At 41.8% G+C, this 18172-nt stretch overlaps 1 protein-coding gene across 2 annotated transcripts in view; it reads left to right on the forward strand.

Annotated features, from left to right (window-relative positions):
- CCDC40 (coiled-coil domain 40 molecular ruler complex subunit) overlaps positions 1-18172 on the forward strand; it is a 188852-nt gene that overhangs the window by 97622 nt on the left and 73058 nt on the right. For both annotated transcript variants that reach the window (XM_077459623.1, XM_077459625.1), the window contains exons 8-12: positions 2575-2697; positions 2784-2905; positions 6435-6678; positions 10423-10605; positions 15516-15761. In XM_077459623.1, coding sequence (XP_077315749.1) covers positions 2575-2697; positions 2784-2905; positions 6435-6678; positions 10423-10605; positions 15516-15761 — 918 coding nt within the window. The remainder of the gene's footprint in view (positions 1-2574; positions 2698-2783; positions 2906-6434; positions 6679-10422; positions 10606-15515; positions 15762-18172) is intronic.

Genomic DNA, 18172 nt, shown 5'->3' on the forward strand with positions numbered 1-18172 from the left:
GCAGCGCAGTCCTGTGCCAGTGTCCCAGTGTGCCAACCTGTGCTTGAGCCCCTCCCTCTGCCCGGCCCTTACCCCCACCTATGCAGGGCTCCACTGCTGTGGTGCGGAGGTGCCAGTCCAGTGCTGATCCTCAGCCATGGTGCTGGCACTGCCTGCTGATTGACTTCTCCGCTGCTATCTCCCTCATTGACACCAGCACCGCGATAGAGACTGAGCACTGACACCAGCACCGAGAGAGAGAGCCCTGACACCACACCAGCACCGTGATAGAGAGCACTGACACCAGCACCGTGATAGAGAGCACTGACACCAGCACAGAGATAGAGAGCACTGACAGCAGCACTGATAGCAGCAACTCGCTGCGTGACCCAAAAATATGACACCGCTCAACCTCTTCAAACAGGAGGGTACGGGCATATAGTACGGTGTGCTTTTTTTGTACAAGGAAGTGAGCCAAAGGTAGAAAAAAGGTCTGTGTGCTCGATTAAATAAATTGTTTATAGAGTTATGCATATACATGGTTTACTGGTCACATGTGTTGAATTCCTCTGAGATCCATGCCTCATTCATTTTTATAAATGTCAGGTTGTCAACACTGTCGTGACCTAGGCGAGTGCGCTGATCGGTCACAATCCCCCCTGCTGCGCTGAACGTCCTTTCGGACAGGACACTGGATGAGGGGCAAGCCAACAGTTCCACTGCAAATTGGGCAAGCTCTGGCCAGAGGTCAAGCCTGCCCACCCAGTAGTCCAGGGGTTCATCACTCCTCAGAGCATCCACATCAGCCGTTAACCCGATGTAGTCAGACACCTGTCGGTCTAGGCGTTCCCTGATGCTGGATCTGGATGACACCTGTCGATGGGTCGGCTGAAAGAATTACCTCATATCAGAAGTCACCAACACATCTTCAAACCGCCCTCTTCTTGCAGGCACTGTTGGATTGGTACCCGCAACTCTTTCTATGGGAGTGGGAATTCCTCCCCTGCCAGCGCACGCAAAAGCAGAATGCAGTCCCAGAAAGGTTTAAAGCATGCTCTTCTTGCTCCTCCTCATGCGCCCCGGCACCATCCTCCTCTGACTCCTCTTCAGACTCCTGTTGTTGACTTGTCTCAGATAGAGTAGCCCCCCCTGGGAATTCATCCAGCATTGCGACTTCCTCATCTTCCTGCTCCTGCTCCTCCACGGCTTGATCAATGACACAATGCAATGCATGCTTCATAAAGAAGGCATAAGGTACCATGTCACTGATGGCGCCATGACTGCGACTGACTAGTTTGGTGATCTCATCAAATGGCCGCAGAAGTCTGCATGCGTCGCACATGAGCAGTCACTGGCGCAGTGAGAAAAAAACAAGCTCCCAAGAACCTGTTCTGCCGCAGAGTTCGTACAGGTAATGTTAACTGCACGTTTCTGCTGGAGCAGCCTATCAAGCATATAGAAGGTTGAGTTCTATCGCATCAGGCAATCGCAAATAATACGTCTGGCCGGCAGATTGTGTCGCCGTTGAATGTCAGCAAGGCGAGCCATGGCCGTGTAAGATCTTCTGAAATGGGCCGAGATTTTCCTTGCCTGCCGCAAGATGTCCTGGACCCCAGGGTATTGGACAATGAATCGCTGCACAACCAAGTATAAGACGTGTGCCATGCATGGTGCATGTGTAATTTTGTCCTGTTTCAATGCGCTAAGCTGATTGGCACCATTGTCACACACCACTTTACCAACTGTCAAATTGAGCAGTGTTAGCCACTGATCTGCCTGTGAACGCAAAGATGTAAAAATGTAGAAAATATCATGTTTTTTCCAAATTTTCAGTCTTTTTCCATTTATATTGCAAAAAATAAAAATCACAGAGGCAATGAAATACCTTTTAAAAGAAATCTCTGTTTGTGGGAAAAAAAGGACGCAAATTTAATTTGGGTACAACATTGCATGGCCGCGCAATTACCAATTAAAGCAGCGCAGTGCCAAATTTTAAAAAGTTCTCCAGTCATTGAGCTGCCAAATCCTCCAGTGCTAAAGTGGTTAATTAGATAAGTATTGTTCAAAATAGACATTTTGTAGGGCTTACATTTTTTTTGCAATCACAGGTAGAATCTAGTGGGCTGGGTCATTGGCAGGTTTGTTTAGTGGTGAGAGTTTACTGCCATAGAGCCCTGTTTCCATTCACCTTGGAATTTTAGGTGATTCTGCTCAACTTGGGCTGTACTCATTTGAAATCATGGGGTACGACTTGTCATGTGACTTTGCAGTCCCAAGTCGCAGGAAAAGTTGCACAATTGGAAAAAGAGCCTAAGTCAGTCAAAAGTCTGCTTGGGCATCAAATGGTCTCTCCAAACATAGGGCACATAGCTATGTCTGTGCAGCTGTGGAACTTGAATTGTTTTCAGAAGATATGGGCATTGGGAAAACATCTGAAACAATAACACATGATGAATCAAGTCAACCAAACCCAAGAATGGAGAAGAATCATGTGCTTGTGCATGCATAATGCCTGTGTAGTGTGAGTGTGTTTTTTTATCTCTCTTAGATGGCTGTCTTTTAAAAAAAAATTGACTTTTCCTTGTTCCTTCTTAGGATATGTTTGTGGATCGTCTGACTCGAGAAGCAGACCGGTTGCGAGAGCAGATTTCTCTCTATGAAGCTCAGCTTTCTGCTCAAAGAGAAGATACGAAAGCAGCACGAGAAGTAGTGTCAGAGGTAGATTTTTACCCTTTTCAAATTTTATTACTTTTTATGCCTATGCTTGACAAAATCAGAACACATTATTTTCACCTTATTTATAGGCTAATATGGAAATTGAAGCAATTTGTCTAGAAAAGAAGCAGCTTCTTCAGCAGTGGAATAGCAGCTTAATTGGAATGACAAGGAGAGATGAAGCCTATTCTGCCATCCAGGAAGCTCTTAGGTTTGTATGTCTTAATGTAGAGCTCTGCTGTGTGCCATATTGGAACTGAACTCCTAGGCACAAATTACATTTTGCTTGACTTTTTATCAAATGACCAATATTGTGCTGACATAAAACCCCTTTCCTTCCTGTTTTATCTTTTATTCTTTTTATTTTTTATATATTAGTTTTTATTAGATATTTTGCAAGGGTTACACATAAAGCACATGGAACAAAGACAGTAACAACATATTCCCATTTATCCTTCTGTTAAAAGACCAGTGATTAAAACAACTTCTAAATCAATTCATACAAGCTCGAATTAGTCAGTATAGTATTTCTACCTGTTCTTCCCTATCCTCTATATTGTGCAATAAGGGATATATAAAAAACAAACATATCATCAGTGAGTGCTCTAGTTATTGGCCGTAAAGATCTGCGCTTGGCAAGGGTTCGGCGAGATAGATCCAAATAAACCGTGATTTGGGCACCATTTGACTTTATTGGGCCATGACTTTGTGATTTATTTAGAAGTTCCTTTTTTATAAACATGCACCCTACATAGCACATCTCTAGGTTGAACAATAGCAGTATTTGATGCACCTGGTGTACAATGTGCTCGGTCAATTTCAATATGTTCCATAGCTGGTTTATCTAAAAGAGTTGAAGATCTCTTTAACCAAAGGCAAAAGCTCTTCTTTTTTTCTTCAAAAGCTTATTGCCTCTGGGACACATCTAAGGCGGATGTTGTTTCGTCTATGATGATTCTCCATGTCATCCATATGAGACTAGAGGGTTTGCAATTGAATATGATGATCAGTAAGAGCTACTTGCACCTCTGAATATTCTGTGGTCATAGGGGGAATAATATGCTTCACTGCCTCCACTCAGTCATGGAAACTCTGGAGGCTCCTGTTAAGTTCAGCCATATCTATTCTATAGCTGTCCTCCATCCATCTGATGGAACATGGACTCCATATCTCTTTTAGTAGGCAATAGACTTTTCTCTAATTTCTCTAGGCGATCGTCAGTAGCTGAATGTTCATCTTCACTTCCAGATTCTGTACTGTCTCTGTCCTGAGCCTGAAATGCCTTGCTGGGGCTATATGTTGCAATTGCATTGCTTCATGGCCACTCCAGGTACTTCTGTCCGCTGCCATATTGGAGGACCTATGGGAGGTACTATGTTCACGAGAACAGGTGCTTTGAAAAAAGGTCTCTATATCCGTCCTTTCATCTGACAGGTCAGGTACTTTTCGCTTTGCGGGGTTTCTTCCTGGTGCTTTTACTCATCTTATATACTGAAAGCCTCACAAGCCCATCTCTCAACAACTTGGTATAAGCAGTATTGAATTACTTATTGCTAGTCAACGAACAAACAACAGATGGCTCCCCCAAATGTGGATAGAGATGCAGCAGTAGATTGGAGGCAATAGATAGATGATGAATAGGGTGCTGCAGACAGAAAATGAGCAAACCTCAGTACCTCCAGTACCTGTTCAATATCTCCTCTAATACCGATTCCAAAGTAAAAGAGCAGTTCAGTCCAGCCTGTTTAAAAATTCCAAAGCATACAGAGGCTAAAAATATTATTGCAGTGGTACTAAACCACTCCAAGGGTCAAAAAGTTACAGAAGGACCCAGCGGCAGCAAATGTAGATTGAATCTACTGTGCTTAAAGTGGTTCTCCACCCTAAAGGGGAAGTTCCGCTAATCTGATCCCTCCCCCCCACTGGTGCCACAATCGGCACCTTTCAGGGATAATCCAGGTATCTACACCAACTTCCGGGACAGACCGCCGCAGACCCCCGCAGATGCCCCGCCCCCCGTTGTGTTCTGGGAAACACACAGTTCCCAGGACACAGCGGGGACCAGAAGAGACACGCAGCACGGCTCGCGCATGCGCAGTAGGGAACGGGGCAGTGAAGCCGCAACGCTTCACTTCCTGATTCCCTGACAGAGGATGGTGACGGGGGCAGCAGAGAGACGAGCGATCGCTCGTCATCTGCCGTCGACATCGCTGGACCCTGGGACAGGTAAGTGTCAATTTATTAAAAGTCAGCAGCTGCAATATTAGTAGCTGCTGGCTTTTAATTAATAATAATTTTTAATAATTTTTTTTAGGTGCAGAACCACTTTAATGGTGGCTGTCCAGGTAGTTTTACGTTCGTTTAAAGCAGCTCTGAAAGGTCTAATCAATAGGTCAGACAGCTCCCTCTCCTTCCTGTTAAGCCCATCTCCTTTTCTCACTGTGTTTCAGCTGGTGCAAAAAGATAAAAGCATAGCAACATGGAAAGTAGAAATACATGTTCCAGCACATGACTTGCACCTATGCCCATGTCATCTTAATTTCAACTTGCAACATGCCTCATCTGTTAGGTTATCACTGCACTGTTTTACCTAGATGATTAGAGTATGCATACCATTCCATACTTGTTTAATTTGTATACAGTAGGGTTTAAAAATTTGGCACATTGAATTGCTGATTGTGTGCGTGTTTTTACCTTAAATATGCAAACAAGAGCAATTCTAAGAGAACAAACATAACAATTTAAAATGTAAAGCTAATCTCCAGGCACCTATAAAAAAGGCACAGAGAAATGCAGCTTTGTATTAGTATAGTCTATGTATTTTTTCAATTAGTGTGGGTACCTGAATTTGACTTGGTACCAGCTTCTTGCAGAGCTCAGAGAGAAAAAGGCAGAAGCAGTATAGGGATCTAGTTGTTCTGCAGTCCCTGCACGCTAGCAAGGAAAAAGCTGATAGAGGAACGAACACAGCGACTAGAGCTGATTAGTCTGCTGCTTCTCTTTATTGTCCAATCACAAGCTGAAGGAGGGATGAGACCTGTAAATGTTATTTGACTGCAGCAGAGAACAATTAGGTCTCCTGTCTTGCCAGACAAGAATGTGTGACAGAGTGTAAATCTCAGGACTGGATTTCTCAGTTTAAAAAACTTTAAATTTTCTTTGTATTTTTTACTGTTTACCTGGAGTTCATCATAAACTCAAATTTTTGGGACCAAAGAAAGATCGTATTTGATAGAAAATCATAATTTGACAGGAAACAGTGGTTTGTTACACTGGTTGACAAGTTATACAATGACTATATCATTCTTGTAGAACTTATAATGCCAACAAATGTCAATAGTCCATTCAAAAAATGAACTAGCCAATTTAAGGACCATTCCAACTTTATAGCAAAGATCTGTGGAAGATACGGACCCTTCTGATTATTTTTCTCTGGTTTTTAGCTACCTTTTAAACTTACTTCCATAGCTGTGGTTTCATCCACCAACCTTCAAGAGAGATCAACTCAAAATGAACCAGCAGCTTATGCAATCTGATTCTACAGTAGCTTACTCTTGACCTAGATGTTACTCTCTATGGGCTGCAAGGCCAGGCATGGATATGTAAATATGTAAAAACAGGCATTCATGAGAGAAGCACACATAGCATAATGTTGTTCCCAATCAAGTTTCAAAGGTTATTGTATACTTTGCATACATTTTGGGAAGTGTAAACTAAGAATGTTATTTATTTATTTTCAGTCTGGCACATCAGGAACTGCGCTCCATGGACACAGAAATAGAAAGTTATAAGAAATCTGCCACAAAAGAAGAGGAAAAGAATGAGAAGTTGGCCTTTATGATTAACCAGGCAGAGAGTGATGCAGCCATGAGCAAGAAGCTCATTACTCAGTGTCAAGCAAGGCAAGAAGCACTGAGAGTGGAGTTTAGTACATACATGCGTACATTACAGGAGACTGAGCAAGCTCTAAACAGGGTCACTGCCGTAAGTGAATACTAAATGAGCACGTGGTTTGTTCTATAATGAAAATTAAATCCCAACTCCAACCTTAGAGTGGCAAAAGGTTACAATCTGTCAGGCCTGTATCTCAGTTTGTGTCACTGGGGAGGTTTTCAATCACTTGTTTCAGCTGGAGTTGACCTTTCGGTGATTCCATAAGTATGTTTTGTCTTTTAGTTACTTTTGACAAACGTACTGTATATGCTTTAGCCATATTTTGGTAGTTTTGCAAAAAATTAAGAAGAGTTTAAAATCAGATAATTTCTGTGACCCCATGAGAGAAACTTGCCCTTACTTCCTGTAACTCCAGGACAAGAAATGTAGAAAAAAGTAACAGCTATTTATGAGGGGTGAATGTTTTATTAAAAGTATATAATGAGTTAAAACAGAATGGGCCTAATTCACAAAGCTGTTTTTTCTCTTGTCCAGCTGTTTTTTCTCTTGTCCAGCTGTTTTCTTTATACCCCACTTTATCTAGCTCATACCTCTTGGATTATAACTAGACATGTGCAATTAGTTTCGGTCCGAATACAAATTCGGACAAATTTTGTTATTCAGAGATTCTGATGTATCCGAATCTCCAAATAAAATAGTAACAAATTTCATTACAATTTGTTTCATTTATTCACTTTCTAAAGAATTCAAATTTTTCAGAACGATATGGATCGGTAAAAAATTATCGAACGATTCAAATTTTGTGTGAAGAACAGCTGGTTAAGCCGTGGGCCGGGACGTTGGCTGCCGCATCCTTAACAACCGAATACTCATCAGCTGCCAGTGCGGGCTTCCATGCTAAGAGCTGAAATTCAAACAAAAGAATGCCAGCAATAGAAAAATCTTTAAAAAAAAAAAGTTCAGTGCCCCCCTGCTCCAATGCACCCCCCCCCCCACACACACACACCCTTTGCTACATGCTCAGATAAGGGTCTGGTTGTAAGAAACCATGAATCAGACCGAGACAGAAGTACAATTAAATCACACTTGTTTATTAATAAAGAATAAAAAGTCAAATAGAGTAAGAGTAGTCAAAGCATAGCCAGAGTCCAGAAGTCAGGGATCCAAGTGGAGCAACAGCAAGCAGGGTAAGAAGCCAGAAGGGATGTCAGCAAGCCAGTCTTTAAATAGAACCGCAGGAGATGGTTTCTTGTGATGTGACCAAGGCGAAGGCAGAGATGAAGTGAGCTGGACAGCTTTAAGTAGGCAGGTCAGACGAGTAGGATCAGGAACAGTTGGGTGACTGTAGAAAGAGATGAGAGCTGGCAATTAGCCGACAGCTGAGCAGCCAACCCAGAGAAGGAAGGGCTAAGCCAGCACGGACACTGGTATGGATTTTGGGGGGACCTACGCCTTATTTTTTATTTTATTTTTTCAATTTTTGGCATGGGGTTCCTCTTAAAATCCATACCAGACCCGCAGGGCCTGGTATTGATTGGGGGGGCCCACTCTGTTTTTTTTCAGAAATTTCTATTGCCAGCATTCTTTTGTTTACGTTTCAGCTTTCAGCAGGGAAGCCTGCTGACAGTTGATGAGTCATCGGTTGTTAAGGATGCTGTGGCCGGGTTCCTGGCTCCTTAACAACCAGCTATTCTTCACACAAAAAGTAAAAATAGTGTAGCGCTTCAATGATAATAGGTGTAGTTAACATAAATTAAAAGGATAATCATGTAACGAAGATCAATAAATCATATAGATGCCTAGAGAAAAAAAGTCCAAAATTGGGCACACATTTCACAATGTAGCTGGCACGGGGGTGACCGAACCGTCACAAAGGAGGAAGAAATCACACTAGGCAGGTGTATTCATGTGAATCTGCTTGACTGTAAACATCAAGGAAGGTAGATAAATACTTCTTACCAACTCTGTTGGACTCACACAGTCGTATGACAGTTGAGTCTGAAAGGCTTGAGGTCACAATCTGGGACCAAGGAGTATGTGGAGGGAGGTCTGTTGAACTGATGGAGGAACTCCAAACGGCTGTATGGCCGATAATGTATTTCACAGATGGAACATCAAGGTTGTTTGTAGTCCAGCTCAGACGCGGCCCGTTACACTGATACTCCAATCTCCCCCGAATAGGGAGGAAGATATTTGGGGGTTTAAACCAAAAGGACGGAAAAAAAGAAGAGAGGGCTCCACATGGTGCGGGTCAAACGATATAAAAATGGTAATTTATTAAAGTCAAAAGGTTAATAATGACTTGGTGATCACAAAAATATAGAGTAAAATGAAATTAAAAGCAATGTAGGGTGCCAACAGCTAGCCCAACGCGTTTCGACATATATGTCTTCGACAGGGGCATATATGTCGAAACGCGTTGGGCTAGCTGTTGGCACCCTACATTGCTTTTAATTTCATTTTACTCTATATTTTTGTGATCACCAAGTCATTATTAACCTTTTGACTTTAATAAATTACCATTTTTATATCGTTTGACCCGCACCATGTGGAGCCCTCTCTTCTTTTTTTCCGTCCTTTTGGTTTAAACCCCCAAATATCTTCCTCCCTATTCGGGGGAGATTGGAGTATCAGTGTAACGGGCCGCGTCTGAGCTGGACTACAAACAACCTTGATGTTCCATCTGTGAAATACATTATCGGGCATACAGCCGTTTGGAGTTCCTCCATCAGTTCAACAGACCTCCCTCCACATACTCCTTGGTCCCAGATTGTGACCTCAAGCCTTTCAGACTCAACTGTCATACGACTGTGTGAGTCCAACAGAGTTGGTAAGAAGTATTTATCTACCTTCCTTGATGTTTACAGTCAAGCAGATTCACATGAATACACCTGCCTAGTGTGATTTCTTCCTCCTTTGTGATGGTTCGGTCACCCCCGTGCCAGCTACATTGTGAAATGTGTGCCCAATTTTGGACTTTTTTTCTCTAGGCATCTATATGATTTATTGATCTTCGTTACATGATTATCCTTTTAATTTATGTTAACTACACCTATTATCATTGAAGCGCTACACTATTTTTACTTTTTGTTTGCTGAACTTTGTCTGTTTTTGGTGTTGGCTGCTGTTTTGGCTGTTGAGGCCTTTTCTTTTACATACATTTAACTATAGCGCAGTGTTTTCCCCCTAATTGTAATTATTCTTCACACAGAATTCAAATCGGTCGATGATTTTTCGACCGATTCGAATCATTCCAAAAATTTGGGATTGATTCGAAAATTAATATACAAAACTACATTTTATGAAAACTAAACTAAATTAAACAAATTCCAAAATGAATCAACAAAACAAAATTAGTAACAAATCTCTCCAAACAAAGCTAATTTTTCCGTTCTGTACATTATAACTAGAAACAAGGGGTTAGGAAGCAATAGGGGTGATTTACTAAAAGACTAAAAACATTTCTCTTTACAAAGTGAATTTTCACCTAGTTTACTGAACTGAAAGTAAAACTTTGTGGTCTTTTGTCATCCAGTCATATGCGCGGGAAAAAGAAAAACAGTTTTTTTTTTTGTTTTTGTTTTTTTTTTCTTGCATGTGATTGGGAGTTTTTTGCAAAGTGAATTCTTGCCACATTTAAGCCAAAAGTCCCTAGTATAATTAAATTATAAGTATAAGTAAATCAACTCCAATGTATGGAAGTATTCTGCAGCATTTAACTAAGGACTTTCGTTATAGAAAAATGTATTATTAATTTGCTTAGAGTTGTTTTATGAACCGTTTTAGGGGGAAATGATTTCCTGAACTAAGTTGTAAAATTTATTTATTTTTAAGGATCGAGCTGTTCGCTTGACTGAGCTGACTACTGTGCGGAAACAAATTGAAAAAGAATCTCAAATAAAAGGATCCTTGGAAAACCAAATAATGGAAACATTACAAGAAAAATTTACCTCCGATAAAGCCGCTAAATATTCCTCACTTTTAACAGGGAAGCTACAGAAAAGACAGCTAGAACTGGTATGTAATTTTTGTTCCAAGAAATTAAAGCCACTAGTGACTAAAATAGACCAGATACTATATACTCCTCATGGTGTTTGTATGTACTGATCTTGCACATTTTACCTGTCAAAAATTCTAGTTTTAAGTCATAATTCTTTTACATAGGCTCATATAATAATATGTAAGAATGGTTGTTTTTATATGCCCATATAATATGTAAGAAATTTGTGCAGCCTTTGGCTCTCTGCATGCATGACAGCTCTCTGATCTTAATCTAATTACTAATACATAAATTAAACAATCAAAATAATTGATTAAAAACAAGTTGAGATTTTTTTTTATTAAGTAACTAACTTTATTGGCATATCCCCCAGAGTTCTATGTAGCTATAACGGCAGCAGGTATTTTTAACCTTTATTGTATACTGTATTCTTTTGTTTCATGTATATTTGCTTGTGCCGCTTGTTTCAGTTTCCACCACAACATTTCAATGGGATTCAGATCCAGACTTTGAAATTGCCATTCTTTGTGCCACTCTTTTTTGCTTTACCCCATAACAAAGCATAATCATGGTGAATTACAAAAGTTCAGTTACATGTTAGATTACAACCAGAAGCCAACAATTCTACTTTGATATTGATTAAACCTTTAAGTCATACAGTATATATATTTAATTAATGTTAGCTGTCCAGGCCCTGCAGAGGCAGCAAAGCCACTCCACACCTTTATATTACATTATACTTTTTTGGTTTTGTAGTAATGCTCTCATTAGCACCACTCTGGTTAATGTTTGGATTGCAATGTCTCATGTCTGTAGATGGTATTAAGTACAAAATACATTTTAAAATCCTAATCTGTCACCTTAAAGTGATATTAAGGTCCCATTCACACTCTTGAATAGAGCCCACAGTGATTACCCACGGGAGACTCAATTGGACTGTCTGTGTCCAGGGCCGATCATTTGAAGGTAATTACTGCATGACTGGTTACATGCAAAGTGCCACAAAGAGCTGTGGGCATGGTCTGCCTCCAATTACTTTGAATGTGGCTTCCCACTTGCAACTATTTGCAGGAGATCCCACTGAGTCTCTCTTGGGTAATCAAGCCCCATTCGCAAGTGTGATAGGGGTCTAAACAGTTTTTTTGAAGCATTTCTAGCTGATTTAAGCTAAGTGTGCAGCTTCTTTATTTATACTTGCCTATGTTCTAGGTTAACCTGGTGCCAATATCATTGCCTCGGGTTTCATATTTCTGGGTGGCTTTGTTCTCTTGCAGTGCCCTATGGATTCACCCTTGCATGCATGAGTTGTGTCTTCCTATACTGTCTACATCAATAGGACACACAATCCCATAAGGCTCCATTCACACTAATGCATTTTTAATGCATTTTTCAGAAATGCAGGAACATTTTTTAACATGGGTTCCTAAGGAACATGTTCACATCAATGCATTTTTGTGCCTCTGTTTTTGGAAAGGGTCAGGACTTTTTTTCCAGCAAAATGCAGCGTTTTGCATGTAATAGACTTCAATGGACCCGCATCCAAATGCAAGCTCCACGATTTTGCTGCGATTTTGCAGTGTTTTGCGTGTATCGCCCACCACCTTTAGGTGGGTGCTAACAGGTTAGAGTTAGGAGAAATTGCCAGTGCCTTACTGTTTCTTTGTTTAGGCCTGGTGGGTTAATCTGGGTTTGGGAGGAGCAGTAGCATAGACGGGGCTGTGACCACCTGTTCTTCACCCTGGAAGACTTCCCTTGCTTCTCCAGGGTAATGTTCTGGAAAGAAGGCGGGGCAGGGATTGAATAGCAGGCAGTGTATATGTCCCTGGCCCAATCATTAATTTGTATGGGCAGGGCCGGGACATACATATATACTGAGGTCACATGCTCCTGTGGGGGAGATGGGAAGAGACTGGGTTCAGAGAAGCTTCACAATGTCACCTTCAGGAGCAGGCTCAAAGGCCCGGAGTTTCAGAGGCCCCAGTGCTGGAGAGCAGGAACCTAACCGGAAGGCTTGAGGGTCCAGAGACCTCAGAGCTGGATGGTTCAAGCCCAGAATCTGCACCAGAAACCCTGGGAGAAGCAACCAGGCATCCCGGCTGGGATGGACCATTGTACAATGATCGGCAAGTAGCTGCAAAATGGACAGAGTAGACCGGGGGCACCTGGACTTTCCTGAACTGCCCTGGGGAGGATTTGCAGAAAGCGAGAGAGGAAGGTGAGGCCTGGGACTTCCAGCATTCCAATTTACCAAGGTGTCTTTCAGAGGGTCATCGACCAGTTTGCTAAGGGAAAGGGTCTGAGCTACTCAATATGGAACAAGAAGAAGAGGCAGCTCATACTTCCATGCACTGCTAACAACACCATGGACCACAGCAAGAAAATAAATGTTCACTGTTCAACTGTTCGAACGTGTTTGTTGTTACTCATGTGGGGTGGAAGAGTGGGGGTTAAACCAGCAATACTGTAATGAACCAGCAGCTCCCAAGGGAGTAGTGCGCTACATGCATTTTGTGATTTTTTTTTTTTTCTGTACATTCACTGTATTTAACTGGTTGGTAAGGAGGAGGCCGGAAAGTTGGACGCCATGTCCTTAACAAACGACGAGTCATCAGCTGTCAGCAGGCTTCCCCGCTGACAGCTGAATGTAAACAAAATGTAAAAAAGAATTGTGAAAAAAAACAGCGTGGGGTCCCCCCCAGGTCCATGCCAGGCCCTTGGGCCCCCCCCCCCCCCCAAAATCCAGACCCATATCCAAACATGCAGCCCGGCAGGTCAGGAAAGAGAGGTCGAGCGAGTGCCCTCCTTCTGAAATCTACCAGGCCACATGCCCTCAACATGGGGGGGGGGGGGGGGTGGGTGGCTCTGCGCCCCCCACCCCAAAGCACCTTGCTCTCATGTTGATGAGGACAAGGGCTTCTTCCTGACAATCCTTGCCCGGTGGTTGTTGGGGTCTGCGGGCAAGGGGCTTATCAGAATCTGAAAGCCCCCTTTAACAAGAGGGCCTCCAGATCCCACCCCCCCATGTGAATGAGTAGGGGTACCCTGTACCCCTACTCATTCACCAAAATGAGTACCTTTTATTAAAAATATATCTTCTACCTTTTAAAAATATATCTTCTTTTTCCTCTGGTCTTCCTGCATCTTCTCCCACATCTTCCTTCTGCGGACTTCTCCTTCTCCCATTCTTCTTTTGTCCAGTGTGCTTCTTCCTCTGTCGCCGCTCCCGCCGACAACCCTCCTCCGATGCTGCGTCCCACTGATCTGTCTGCGCCAATGACATGGCCATCGGATGATGTAATTTTATGGCCACACCCCCATCATTATCTAAGAAATGCTTGACATTGGCGTGGACAGATCAGAGGGACGCAGCATCGGAGGAGGGCCGTTGACGTTAGTAGTGGCAGAGGAAGAAGCACACCGGGCAAAGAAGACAGGAGAAAGAAGAAGAGCGTAACAAGAAGCAGAAGGAGAAGGGGGAGGAAGATGTGGGAGAAGTTGTAGGAAGACCGGAGGAAGAACAAGATAAAAGACTTGTCAAGAACTGTCTACTATATTTTTTTCACACTACACTACTTTTTTGGTGAATGGATAGGGTACAATGTATCCCATACTCATTCACATGGGGGGAGGCCGGGATTTGTGGGCCCCCTTGTTAAAGCCCTCTGACAACCGCTGGCTAGGGTTGTTGGGAAGAGGCCCTTGAAGAGGCCCTTGTCCTCATCAACATGGGGGCAAGGTGCTATGGGGTGGGGGGTGCAGGGGTGAATCCATACTAGACACAAGGACCTGGTATGGACCTGCATGAAATAGTCATCCATCATACATAAGTAATGTATATAGAAATTGGTGATCAAAGTGTGCTTGCAACGCATGCCAAATGCATAAACACAAAGAATGGCTGCACAAATGCTTGGGATTGAATTTTGTGTCTTTCCACTGATCTTTGTAGTAAACCCACTCCAGTGTAACAAGCTTCAAAAAATCCTTACGTTTTTTTTTTCTTGCACTTTCATTTCTGATATAGGAAGGTTAAACCCATACCTGAAATGTTGTTACTAATTTGAATACTTTGTTCCAGATAATCCTCCATTTAGGATGTCTATCTTATAAGTTCACATTCTTTTTACATAAATTATCTTGATTTTTTAATGCTGTGTACACACAGTCGGATTTTCCCGATGGGAACTTGTCAGAAATTCCGACCATGTGTAGGCTCCATCGGAATTTCCGACAAACAAAATATGAGATCTGGATCTCAAATTTTCCGACAACAAGATCCGTTGTTGAACATTCCGATCGTGTGTACACAATTCCAACGCACAAAGTTCCACGCATGCTCGGAATCAAGCATAAGAGCCACACTGGCTATTGACCTTCAATTTTCTCAGCTCGTCATACGTCACCGCGTTATTGAATTTCTGTCATTGTGTGACCGTGTGTATACAAGTTTGAGCCAACATCCGTCTGAAAAAAATCCCATGGATTTTGTTGTCTGAATATGCAATCGTGTGTACGTGGCATAAGGAAATTTGCTGAGCCTAGATGTGACATTTTAAAATGGTGCATGTTGTTTATTAAATATGAATGATCAAGTCTGAATTACTTTCTGAATTTGCTTCTCCATTGTAAAGTGTTATTTGGTCGTATATAGCAATTTCAGTTGCTCGTCATGATCAGGTATTACCCAGCTTTTCAGTTATGATTGAGTGTTTCTTTATGTAAAGGTCAGGGCTGGGCCAACCGAACAGGACAAAACAGTAATTTATGGTTATGACAATGTTCCTCACCCACAAAAAAGACCTGGAGCAACCCTTCCTTACTTTAAACACTTTTTTTCTTAGCAAATGATACAATTATTCTGTATATAAGTCTTAATTTTTGGGCTATAATTGTGAAGCCTGTATAATGTCTGTATTTTTGCTTTCAGGAAATTGATTGTTCTAAAATGGAAAATGAGACTTCTCAGGTGCAACTAGAAGTTAATCATAGTACATCGCGTATTAAAGCTTTACAAAAGACACTGGATGAGTTGGAGAAGAAAATTCAAGCCACAAATGAGTTGATCTCACGCAGCCAGAGTGAAATTGCAAAGCGAACAATAACAATCGAGAGGAAGCAGTCCAGCATTAATTTGTACAGCAAGCAGATTGAGTTAACGCTTGCTCAAATTGGGGTACGTCAGGTTTTCATAAAATACACCACTAATGACTTTGCCACGTGATATGCATGTGTCACAATAAGTACCTACATTTACTGTACCAAGGAAATTTAAAGGTTATAGAACTAGAAAGGACGCAGGAGGCAATTACCACTTTACATTTATCTCCCGTTTTTTATGTCTAGTTATATTTGTGCTAGCTTTGCTTTAAGGCACAGGTTCACCCAGGACAAATGGAACTCAAACAGCATATATATTAGTAGTGCTAAGACCCTTAGGCCGCATACACACGGGCGGATTGTCTGCCCAACTAAGTTCGTCAGACAATCCGACAGACAGTCCGTCCAACTTTTGAATGAACGGACTTGACCACACACGACGAACAGACAGTCCGCTGAAAGCTTGCGCGATGACGTTACGGCACGTACGACGGGACTAGAAATACGACGTCCAATACACTGCAATGCAACCTTCGGCGTGTAAATCCTTTCTGAGCATGCGCCATACTTAGTCCGTCCAACTTGCCTACACACGAGCGGACTGCCCGCTGAAACCAAGTTTGGACGGACAAAATTACGGAAATTCCGAAAGACTTAGTCCGCCAGACTGTCCGCTGAAAAAGTCCGCTGAAACCCACACACGAGCGGATTTTCCGCTGAAACACGTTTCAGCGGACTAAGTTGGACGGACAATCCTCTCGTGTGTACGCGGCCTTACTCTGTTTTTTTCAAGTAAAGAGCAGCTAAGGGTTTGATTTGCTATGAATATGACATCATATACAGGACTGGGAGGCAGAAAAGGCATCCATCATGGGTGCAGAGATGCAGGAGATGTTGCTGGGGCAGGTGTCTCCATTATCTTCACATCTTCTGGCAGTCTCCAGAACTATGCATGCATGTGTGTTCTCAGTCCTGTAGATCACATGGGGGAGAAGCTGCATTCCTTGTGTAATCACTGGAACACTGCTGTTAGTGAGAAAGGGTCTGCTCTGCATACGGAGCATATCAAACAGCTGTCATGGAGCTTTAATTATTACACTTCATTTTGTAGCACCATTTTAAAATGTTTTCTACCAAAATACATAATTCTGGTGTCTTTTATAAAAAGTTACAGAATACAATTTGTAGTTAACCTTAATTTGTTAACCCTAACATTTTTAGTTATTATTTTAGTCAATACTAATTACTGTAGTTTTGATTCATTTCTTTACCCTCTTTTTAGTTTAGTTTTTTTATATTTGTATGAAAGTTTTTAGAATTTGGGTTTTGTTTTTGTAGTGCTGAATTAAGAGGTGTATACAGTATAAACCCATATCCTTTTTTTTTTTTAAGCAAACCAAGATAATTCAGACATAATATAGGACTGAAGAATGTCTAAGTAAGAGGCTACCTTCAGTGAAATTTAGTAGATCCAGTGGCATACTGTAGGCACCTGATCTCATATGCAAATTTGCACTTTTTTTGTAAAACCCACATTAGGCTCCTGTATCCTGGTCCCTCTTATTGGTTGTAATCTTGTTGATCTTTTATTGAGCTAGGCAGCCTCACTGATCAATAATTTAGAAGATGTAAAAGCATGGGACAAATCTCCAATGGTATGGCAGAGATTTGCTTCTAACATCAGCTGCCTGTATTTAAGAATCTACTGATCAGTTTGAGACTTGTTTTTTTCCCACAAAGGAAACCTTTGATGGGAAAAACATGCTTGTCGACATTGCTATTTCTCATTCTGCAAATGCTAGTTCCCTGACTGTTATGTTTACCTTCTTACTTAAATACCTTGGGGTTTATTTACTAAAACTGGAGAGTGCACAATTCAGAGCAGCTCTGCATAGAAACCAATTGGCGTCCAGGTTTTTTTTTTTTTTTTGTCAAAGCTTAATTGTACAAGTTGAAGTTAGAAGCTGACTGGCTACCATGCACAGCTTCACCTGATTTTGCCCTCTCCCGTTTTACTAAATCAACCCCTTTATGTCCCTTATCTGAAACAAGCAAGAATGACTGACTGATTGAGATATGTCTTGATCCAGGTTAGGTACTTAAAACTAGTTAAACTTAATTGGTCAGTGTACTAGCCAGAAAATTAGCATCTTGACAAGTGGATTGGCAGTGGAAATTCCCATGTGTCCCAGCAAAGGTTTGCTTTTGGGCCTATTCAAACCACCAGGAGTGCAGTGATATACTATCATTTTAAATGACATCCCAATGCACCTCCATATTCCACAAGCAATGCAACACATAGTTATTTAGGCAGTGCATTGTGAAAAATGCATGCTGTGCCATTTTTTTCATACATTGAGGTACATTGAAGGCCATTATTTTAAATAGCCTGCTTAACAAAAAGCACCCCTAGGATGCTCAACACACAAAAACGCATATTTCACAGTGTAGTGTGGTGTAAATGGGCACTAAGACAGCTGAAATACT

Source organism: Lithobates pipiens, unplaced genomic scaffold (genome assembly GCF_037356315.1).
Source record: "Lithobates pipiens isolate NorthernLeopardFrog02 unplaced genomic scaffold, aLitPip1_a1.2 Scaffold_28, whole genome shotgun sequence".
Lineage (NCBI taxonomy): Eukaryota > Metazoa > Chordata > Amphibia > Anura > Ranidae > Lithobates > Lithobates pipiens.